Genomic DNA, 10,467 nt, shown 5'->3' on the forward strand with positions numbered 1-10,467 from the left:
TTCAGCGACTTGTTCTCGATTTTATTACCGAAAATATATTCTACAAGCATATCATAGTGTCCCTTTTCAACAACTGCCGAAAAACTTAACCATGAGAACATCGTTCGAACTGAAAATATAAAACAATGAACTAAAAAACAATTTTAACAATACACTACTTCATTCCCTTTTACATGTCAAATCAACAATTCATTACTTTCATACACAGTTCAGCATTTCAATGATACGGACACCATTAATGGTCAGTTAGTACAAATGCTAATCGATTAAAGCATGAAATGTACAGTTACACGCTCAGAAAAAAAAAATGAGCCGTGCCATGAGAAAACCAACATAGTGGGTGTGCGACCAGCATGGATCCAGACCAGCCTGCGCATCCGCGCAGTCTGGTCAGGATCCATACTGTTCGCTAACAGTTTCTCCAATTCCAATTGGCTTTAAAAGCGAACAGCATGGAGCCTGACCAGACTGCGCAGATGCGCAGGCTGGTCTGGATCCATGCTGGTCGCAAACCCACTATGTTGGTTTTCTCATGACACGGCTCATATATATTGAAACCCATCACGTCGAGAAATTACTCGTATGTATCTAATATAACTAAATTATTGGAATGTGCAACGACAGTGGTCTTGATGTTTTCTGAATGCAATCAGTAATTTAAGTAAATTAAAAATGTAACTGTCGCATCAAGTTATTTTATTCATATGGACATTTTTTTAATAATAGTAAGGAACTATATTTTGGACTACATCACTGTGTAAACACTTCCTGTTTGTGTAAACAGTCTTATAGTAAATTAACCTGCAGTTTGCGACCTTCAGGAAACAGTCATTAGTGTACGTCATCCCGTTCGTACCGCAGACCGGGATTTCAAACTGAGGGCAGTCTGTTGGACAAATCTCAGGTACCAACCATGATAGAAGCTGGTCGGGCGGGATTGGTATTGCGCAACATACTGAAAAACAAATAGCGATTACTTGCAAATGTTAGTAACTTGCTCTACTGTCTTAACCGACACATTTACTTGCTACCAGTCAGTGGTGATCAAGACGGGTTCTACTATTTTTCAAATTTTTATGGTAGATCTATAGCATATTTTAACTGTTGGCAATTGTGATAATGGTAATACTATATTCGCCATATCTACACAACACCATTTTCATGTGATAAACCTATTCAGTGTTGCCTTTACATATTTTCATATGCCCAACACATTAAACAAAGAAGGATAATTTCGATTTATTCGCTATATCTTTTAAATGGTTTAAAATAACGAATTTGCTTCGGTGGCATTCGTTGATTTAATCTTTCCTCTAAATGATGATATAATTTTAAATGTTGTAAGTTTACGCTTTCGCTTACCCTTTGGACTTTTAAATATACCACCCTTGTTTTCCATTGACGCCAATTGTAAATGTCCATTTTTTGCTAAAATTTAGGGTAAGTTTTGTTTATATATTGTACAAAGTACGAAAAACGGGGAAAATAATCATTTTTGCTTCGGTGATGTTTTACAGAATAATTATTGTCCGACTCAACTGTGTAAAAATAATTTTAAAAAATATTTGATTTAACTTACCCTTTGGGTGTTTTATGAAATCACTATTACTTTAAAATGAAGACTCGGGCCGACTCGGTGTTTTCCGGATTTTTCCGAATGCGAGCAGACGACTCGGTATACAGGTAGTTTCCAGTTACGGTAAGTTTTATGCCAAAGTAAATACACGTTGTGAATTACCTGGATGTTATCATCATAATTTATCAATTATGTTGGGTCTTTTTTTTTTCTTAAAAAAATTAACGTTATACATATTTTGACATGCGAATGTGTGAAAGAAGGGACTAGAGGTAAACAAAAGTAGATACATATAGGATCTTTTATTGGGGGCAAAAGGCAGACACAAAGATAAAATTGTCTGTACTAAGAGAAAGTGTCGCCTTGATTATTTGTCCAATTGTTTTCTTAAGAACATCAAAATATTACCCTCGGATGTGGAAAGTCTTCACTTGTCAAAAATATGCGATTTGTTTTTTGTTATTTGCGTACATCTTGACACGCAAGATTCAATATAATTAAACTTTTTTTAATCAGTTCGCTTATAGATTAGAAACATCACAGCTTGAAGTATCTACAAAGCATAAGTTTGTGGTAAGTATTTATTTAACAGTGTTAAAATCTGGGTCCAATGCACATGATGAGGTAAGGTAAAAAAATTGCAATATCTGTTGTTGATGCTGGGTTTGCTTTTATATCAAATGCGCAACTTCACTTTAGATGTTGTATACTATCACCAAATATGCAGACACGTTAAACAAATCTGAACAATTGAAAGACATTTCAACTTGCATATTCGGGTCACATACCGGCGAGTTTCTCAAAAGTAAGGGCATGATGGCCCTAACATTTGATTGCTAAAAAGCAATACTAGAGGAAATATTATTTGTTTTATTTATATCTGCATTAGAAAAGATGTTCAAATACATGCTCCCCAAAACCTTTTGTCCAGATTTGTTTATAAAACCTATCACACGAGGTCATTACTTATATTCGCCGATTGTTTAGGATGCGATGAAGTTAAGTATCAAAGTCTTTTTTGCGGAAAAAATAACATTTCGTTGATACATGCATAACGGCTTTAATTAAATATCATCAAAGTAAAACTGTCAAGCTGTTACCTGCAAATAGCGAAAGAATCAGAACAATTTTCATTTTAACAATTCACGATATAAATGGTATAAGATTAAGAGATAGTTTGAAACATTGTCCTACTTTACAGCAGATAAGAAAAGAAGACATGTATATTATCTACGCTTGATTATCATTTGAGCCATGCCATGGGAAAACAAACATAATCCATCATGTTCGCTAACAGTTTCTCTAATTGCAATAAGCTTTGAAAGCGAACAGCATGTATCCTGACCAGACTGCGCGGATGCGCAGGCTGGTCTGGATCCATGCTGGTCGCAAAGCCACTATGTTGGTTTTCTCATGGCGTGGCTCATTTAGGTCATACGGTGACTTTTCCAGCTTTTGATAGGGTAGGAACCCCCAGGTCCCAATGGCCCCTTAGTGTAACCACCGACTTTAAGCGAGCTTTCGAACCCACCTCGGTGAGGAGCAAGTGACTCGCAGTCAAAGATCTTAACCACTTAGCCACGGAGGTCCCTCACTTGTTTAAAAGTTATGCGAAACATTTATATATTAAAAAACATTAATTATTTAACAACAATATAAAGACATATCAACAGAAAACATGCAAAGAGCCCATTCCCGCAGCTAGGAAGGTTATTGAACGCAACCAAAATTATAATGAAAATACGCTTAAGGTTCATGGTACAAATGCTTAATTTAAACTAAATGAATGTAAGTAGGATGTGGGCCTCTGAAGTGTTAACTGGGTCAAAACCTTGAAATTCTCATGCAGGTAATGCATTTTGCAAACATTTTTTTCTTTAGATATTTACAATTGTAATACTTGTGTATAAGGGGACGCATACTTTGAAATTAAAAAAAGTGGGGGGGGTAATGATAAAATTTACCTGCAAAAGTACAAGATTTTGGTACATGAAATGGACACTGTTTCAATGTTATAAGTACACAAAGGATTGCTCACTAAAATAAAAATGGGGAAAAAACTGAAACAAAGAAAGTTTATTGTTGAATTACATAAGACTTATTGTGTACATTCAAAGTCAATTCTAATTTAAAGAAAGAATGTGAAATAAGTTCACTGTCTTGCTTTTCATTTCGCATAAGATAAGCTAAAACACATTTTTTAGTTTGTTTACAAAGTAGGCATAAGAAAAGATACGGTGGTCAAGGGAAAATCCCCACTTTCCAAAACTTAAAGATATATTCCCCTTAATAACAATTAAACATTTATCGTTACAGAAGTCTAGTGGCTTACAATAAGGGCCTAGAAATGTTGCCATTATTAATTTTTAACTTGGTATTCATGAACTACAATGCACTTAAATATCAAAACAACATTCAACAAACTTTTGAAAATGTATTGTCTTAAAAATCCCTAAAAAAGGTATGGAATTTGGTTGAGAGATCCAATCAATGTGTATATGTGCAAAAGAAAACATTCTAATCTTGTTCACAAAACTTACTAATACACAGCAGGAAGTCAATGATCAAAATGGACGAATATAACAGTTATCCCCACCTTTAATGTCATTTATAATTTGTCCTTGAATTCTCCATCATACTTTTCATAACTGTGTTTGCACGAGTTGCACGAGAATGCTGTCATTCACGTAAATAAACGGGGTCAAATAAGTTGTAAAATGCAATATCATCTAAACGTAATTAATGGATTATGCAGTTCAAGATAAAACTTTATCTCATAACGTAACGAACATGTATAATGTCGTAACAACAATTAATACTTACACTGATTTAAGTAGCAATCGGTTTATAAGTGACTTTATTGATTCATTTTGTTTTTTTGTTATTGTTGTCAAAAAGTATAAGGGGAAGTGCCTCACAACTGAAGCGGAGACCAAAATTGATGCGCAAAGTAGTCCACTGTAAGTAATATTTTTTTGATAAATGTCCACAGAAATTAATTTAAAAATTTTCTAATATTTAAGACGAATATCTGAATAGGATTCATTATTTATATAAGAAATTATAATCACGACATTTTTTTTTTAAAAAAATCGTACAGGGTCTGACACCTAAGTTGTCTCCCGTTGTTTAATAGAGTTACCTTTCGTCCGGCGCAGTAATACATTTGGTCAGTGATCGCCAGAAGGTCCGTGGGAAAATTAAAAACCATGTAAATAAACTAAAATTAACCACCCTTTTAAGGTGAATTTCAAGTGATCGAAAATTATGCATTTAACCCGCCTGACCTGTGTAACATCTTAGATACTGTTCTAAGGTATTCATTGTGTAAAATGTCATGTTTGCCCTTTGCAATGCTAATCCCACTCTGATTTTTTGTTTACATTTTTTATCAATTGAAATATGGCGTCCATCCCGAGTGAAATGACGATTTGACGTTAAATTTTTACTGTTTAAGCAAACCTGTGTGTTGAAAGGGAAAAGTTCATCCTAAAACATATTTGGAACATGTGATTGTAAAAAACCCTGTTTTTTTCCTGATACAAAAAAGCTTATATTTTATGTTGAATGTTCTTTCACAAAGACCTCTTTTCTATTACATTTTTTAAAGTACCTCATCCTTATCCAAAAGTACTGAATATTACAGTGTCCATCGTATTAATATCAGTTTAGGAATATGTTTTTTATTTTCCCCATCGATTTCTTGAATATGCACCCTTCCGCATTTTCTGTATGAAACTGGGGAATGTAGCATATGCGTCCCCTTAAGTATGGTTGCATTACGGAATACCGTATAATTAGGACTCAGTTTTAGCGAGGATCTCCCTTCATGTACGAGGCAACAGTTTGCACGAAGTTCTCGTGAAGTATTTACAGTGTGCATGTGCATGACAGACAGGCTGTTGGTCGATGCATTACTAGATCAATAACATTAAAACTGCAAAGGGCGATTTTTATTTTTTTGGACATGCAACATACTGGTTTTCCCTGTTATCGGGCTATATGAAATGTCTAGAATCGTACAATATTGAAGTCCGACGTTTATTTATAGAACTAGATGCATTACCTTTCTAATTGCAATTTTAAAAACTCTACATACGACTACACATCTTGTCATCAGTTTGCACGAAGTTTTCGTGAAAGTTACCAAGAACCAAATGTGATGTATACATACTTCAGCACAATGTACATTGTGAAGCAGTTTTGGATACCGTTGTTTTTACTGTTGTCGCTCATTCTAAAAGCAGGTACGTGCAAAACATTTTTAATAATTATTTATTTATTTGGTTAGACATTTCTCATTTAGTTAGCTATATTTATCCAGGATGGCCAACCGACGTGTTTGAGAAAAGTACATGTATTGAGAACAGATGACGGACGTCTAGTGCCTGCGGAAAGCACCCATTTCGTGGTCTTCGACGCTCTTTACTTATGAAAATGCGTCTGGTAACGTTTCGGTTTCCTCTCAGGATGTGTACGGTATCCAAAAGTCACGTGGGTTGACATGATAAACAGGGATGATAAACAAGAAAGAAACTACTCAACATGTTATGCATGTTACTTCCCTTTACTAGATATAAACTTGAGATTTGTGTACATTTTACTTGTTACCCTCATCGAGATCAGTTATATAACCCACAGCTGGGGCCTCCGTGGCCGAGTGGTTATCAGGTTATGGTCGCTGGCTTCAAGTCAATTGGTTCTTGCCATCCACTTGGCTAACGGAAGGTCGTTGGTACTACCCAAGTGCCTGCCACTGTTGAAAGAATGCCTGCGGACATCTGGAGGTCTTCCTCCATCAGGAAAAAATGAAAATCCGCAATATGACCTTTTATTGTGTCGGTGTGACGTTAAACCCACAAAAAAAGATGTGTTTTGTCCATTAACAATTGAAGCATCCGCCCACAAAGTCAAGCGACTAGGGTCACCTATACATTGGCGTTGTTGCAATCTCAAAGTGGATAGGCGTGCCAATCGGTGGCGGGGTCGAGCTTAACCTACTGAACTCGCATCAGTTCGAAATACCCCCTCAAATTGCCAATTTCCTCCTTTGTCTACTTACTTTTTTAGGGGTGGGGGGGGGGGGGGGGGGGGGGGGGGGGGGGGGGGGCTAGTGGGGGGGGGTGGCGGGAGCATATTATACCCCTCCTCCAACTTTACATTTTGGTGGCGCCCCCGTGTCCTCCTATGTTCCTACGCTTATGCTATGTGGTGGGCCTCCGTGGCCGAGTGGTTAGAGTCGTTGACTTCAAACCATTTGCCCCTCATCGATGTGGGTTCGAAACCTCATTTGGGGCGTGAATTCTTCACGTGAGGAACCCACCAGCGCGGCTTAGGGAAGGTCGGTGGTTTCTACCCAGGTGCCCCGCTCGTGATGAAATAGTGCACGGAGGGGCACCTGGGGTCTTCCTCCACCATTAAAGCTGGAAAGTCGCCATATGACCTAAAATTGTGTCGGTGCGACGTTAAAGCCAACAAAATAAATAAACTTATGCTATGTATACTCACTTTTCCCTCAATGTTTGGACCCGAATCCTACTATAGGTGAGACAACAAAACAGGGAGCTTGTGGAAGGTCAGTGGTTCGACCCTAGTGACTGTTATAATCAGGTTATGTCCATGTATTCGCTGATGTTCCTAAATAATTATTCGGAACTCCATTTCTTCATGCGAGAATGTTGGCTTACGAAATGTCTGTATTACCCAGGTGTCCCCAGTGCTTGAAATAAGGCCCGGACGTACCCCTGGTGTATGTATCCGCATTCAAAATATGTCGCCATATCATCCAAAACAAAGAAATCAATATAAAAATACCCCTGAACATTTATGTGATGTACTGAGCTAACTGCAAAATATTGTCTTATTTTTTTCACTTATTTTTTTTCAGTGTTGGGTGTGAAGTGTTACGTATGCCAGTCTGAGACAGATGCCTCGTGCGGTGATGTTTTCACTCTGTCTCGGCACAGCGATGATTTCATTGGTCACTGTAGAACAAGCTGCTTCAAATTCGTGGCTGCACGAGGTGATAACAGAGGTATGTTGCTACTTAAAAATTATCTAAGTCGTCAAGTAAAATGGGGTTGCAAATTAGGTTTGATACTGCGAAATTTTGGCTAGATTACAACCTCGAGGATTTTTTTTCCTGTTGAAGAAAATAGATACATTTATGTACGAATTTAGAATGCTTTCTTAATTAGAACCCTTCAGCTTATATAAAAAATAACGGAGCACATTTTTAAAGTCGATTCTCGACACAACGTTCAGCCAGAATGGTTCTTTTTAATGCCACAAAAAACAAGTATACTGAGTTAATTGTTTGCTAATGCCTGCTGTTTGTAAAAAAATATCCATACTGATAGAGGATTATTATTCGTTCGCAATTGGTTAAAAGGTAAGAAAGGTAAGAATTACATAACGATGGTCAGTTTATAACGCAACCATTCAAGAATCATCACTTTGACAGTCTTAACGGTGAAAATTTTACTAAATAAAATTTAAATTTGAATTGACCATTAAATATCCATTTTCTACACTTTTGAAATATTTCAATTCCATAAAATTGGCACATCAATTGCAACAAAAGCATCTTAAAATACATGTTGAACCGCCCCGGTAGACTAGTGGTAGGGCGCCCGCTTCGAATGCGGGGGTCGTGGGTTCACTCCCTATCCGCGGCATACTAAAGAGTAAAGACGTGAAAATGGTATCAGTTGCTTCGTCGTTTGGCGCTCAGCTTTAAGAGGATAGTGCTAGGAGTGGTCAGCCTGGTGTCAGTATAATGTGACTGGTTGGGGTATCATGCCACGTATCTATGTCGTGAGGCAGCAGTATAAAGTTGGGCAACAAGTAAAGTGCATACTACGAAACCAGGAGTCCGAGCCCCTGCTCCTCCAACTAAAAATTACTAACGTTGGGATAAGAGTTCCGTGTATGGATGCTTTACACCTGGCATGTTAAAACACCAGGGAAGCCCCTGGAATCGGAGCGTATTTTGTATCTTGTACTATCCTCCCTCTAACATTATTAACAGACTTGGAGGCGTAATCCATATGGGTTACCGGTGATGAATATAAATAAACTAACATACACATGGCCCTGCATTGTTGAAAAAAGACGCTTAACCCGAACGCATGCGCACACGTGTCAAAACAGCAATTTTGATTATTAACTGAAACGTCAGAATTCAAAAAGCAGTTGACATAAGACGTGCAACTTAATTGTATCTAACACTTACACAGTTAGGTATCTAACACTTACACAGTTAGGTAGAAAAACGACTTCGACGAAGCATATAAATCAATGTGATTATATTTTCACTTCAGGTATCAGCCGAGGATGCTTACCGACAAATAAAATAATACCACGTTGTAAGTACGACAGGGATGGAGACATATATGGGACATTCTGCGCTTGCAATGAGGATTTCTGTAACCACGTGACTTCCGTGCATCAGTCTCGTTCATACATAGTGATAATGCTGTTGTTCTTTATTCTGAGGATATTATTCCGGTGTTGCGGATAATGTTTTATTTCTTTTGTGCATGTTAAACAACAAATCAAACCTAATACTTTAGTGTAAGACAGACAGAGTTCGGGATATACATGTACTAGAAACTGCGGGATTTTCGTTCATATATAGGAATACAAGTAGTACATACACTTTCATTATGCTTAATTTTGTATTTTCTGTCCAAATAAAAATGTGTAGTGATCGTAGCACAGTAATTTTATTCTTTTATGCCATTTTTTATGGGTTTTGTTGAAATGCCCGCATATTCAGATAATCTTTTATATTGTCAAATTCGAACTCTGTGCTAAAAAGGATTAAAAAACAGCCTGGTTGAAAACTGATGTACATGTGCTAGAACATATAGGAAAGCTATTTTAGTCATAAAAAAGAACGACGTCAGATAAAGAAAAACTCTATGTTCAAAATAACGATGCTTATATATATGAGCCGCACCATGAAAAAACCAGCATAGTGCATTTGCGACCAGCATGGATCCAGACCAGCCTGCGCATCCGCACAGCCTGGTCAGGATCCATGCTGTTCGCTAACGGTTTATCTAATTTGCAGTAGGCTTTGAAAGCGAACAGCATGGATCCTGACCAGACTGCGCGGATGCGCAGGCTGGTCTGGATCCATGCTGGTCGCAAACGCACAATGTTGGTTTTCTCATGGCGCGGCTCGTATCTTGTTTGGTGCCTATAAAATGAAGAAATATAACTCAGATTATACAGTAACATGTCAAATTGTATCTAGCAATTGAAACTGGCCCGTTGAGCCGCTAGCTTATCCTTAAGGTTGCTAGTTCGAACCCAACTGGCACATGCCTTCTAAAATTTTCAACCGTACTATTATATAATTCAAAGATTCAGATGTACTAGAATTAATTTATAGCTTTTAACTAACAAAAGAACGAACCGTTTCGTTTCTTCTGTTTATGTCACACGGACATAGTAACACATATCTTCACCTAAGTGCAAATAATGGACAAGTGCTTCCAGGCACTCGAGTCAATGCAGAAGTCTCCTTTTTTCTCTGAGGTGACAATGACGGCGACTTTCCAGCTTTAATGATAGAGGAAGAACCCACAAGCCTGTCCGGGTATTTCTATCACGCATTGGCAAGATCTAATACAGAACCATCTATCTTTCACAACCAAACTGAGTGGTCTCCTCGAAAAACGACCCTAGAAGGGCTCAAACTCTCGAATCGACAGAGGCGGTCCACGAACTGTACGCTGCACATATAATAATGATTCCGGTAAATATTTCATTTCAGATCGTTTAGCACATTTGAAAAGAACCCCGCTCGTGATCAATTGATCAGCATTTAAATGCTTCCCAGGTTATTGGAAATAACATTGCCATTCAATTAGCCGATCAAA

At 37.6% G+C, this 10,467-nt stretch overlaps 2 protein-coding genes across 2 annotated transcripts in view; one reads left to right on the forward strand and one right to left on the reverse strand.

The window, feature by feature from the left end:
- Positions 1 to 6: 6 nt before the first annotated feature.
- Positions 7 to 10,467, reverse strand: part of LOC123535436 (twinkle mtDNA helicase-like) — an 84,740-nt gene continuing 74,279 nt past the window's right edge. Inside the window, exons 14-15 of the mRNA XM_045318096.2 lie at positions 802 to 955; positions 7 to 109 (exon numbers count right to left, since the gene is read on the reverse strand). Coding sequence (XP_045174031.2) covers positions 842 to 955 — 114 coding nt within the window. The 3' untranslated portion in view covers positions 7 to 109; positions 802 to 841. The remainder of the gene's footprint in view (positions 110 to 801; positions 956 to 10,467) is intronic.
- LOC123535440 (uncharacterized) lies at positions 5,488 to 9,292 on the forward strand. Its single transcript, XM_045318100.2, has 3 exons — positions 5,488 to 5,823; positions 7,464 to 7,610; positions 8,899 to 9,292. The coding sequence occupies exons 1-3, from the start codon at positions 5,634 to 5,636 to the stop codon at positions 9,096 to 9,098; spliced, it is 537 nt and encodes a 178-aa protein (XP_045174035.2). The 5' UTR covers positions 5,488 to 5,633; the 3' UTR covers positions 9,099 to 9,292.

The sequence above is a fragment of the Mercenaria mercenaria genome, chromosome 12 (assembly GCF_021730395.1).
Source record: "Mercenaria mercenaria strain notata chromosome 12, MADL_Memer_1, whole genome shotgun sequence".
Lineage (NCBI taxonomy): Eukaryota > Metazoa > Mollusca > Bivalvia > Venerida > Veneridae > Mercenaria > Mercenaria mercenaria.

What these genes read in the sequence shown, in the direction of transcription:
- LOC123535440 (XM_045318100.2), top strand. Translation starts at nt 5,634, where the DNA reads ATGCATTACCTTTCTAATTGCAATTTTAAAAACTCTACATACGACTAC. An exon ending in GTCGCTCATTCTAAAAGCAG is followed by an intron (nt 5,824 to 7,463) that starts GTACGTGCAAAA and finishes ATTTTTTTTCAG; the next exon opens with TGTTGGGTGTGAAGTGTTAC. An exon ending in TGCACGAGGTGATAACAGAG is followed by an intron (nt 7,611 to 8,898) that starts GTATGTTGCTAC and finishes TTTTCACTTCAG; the next exon opens with GTATCAGCCGAGGATGCTTA.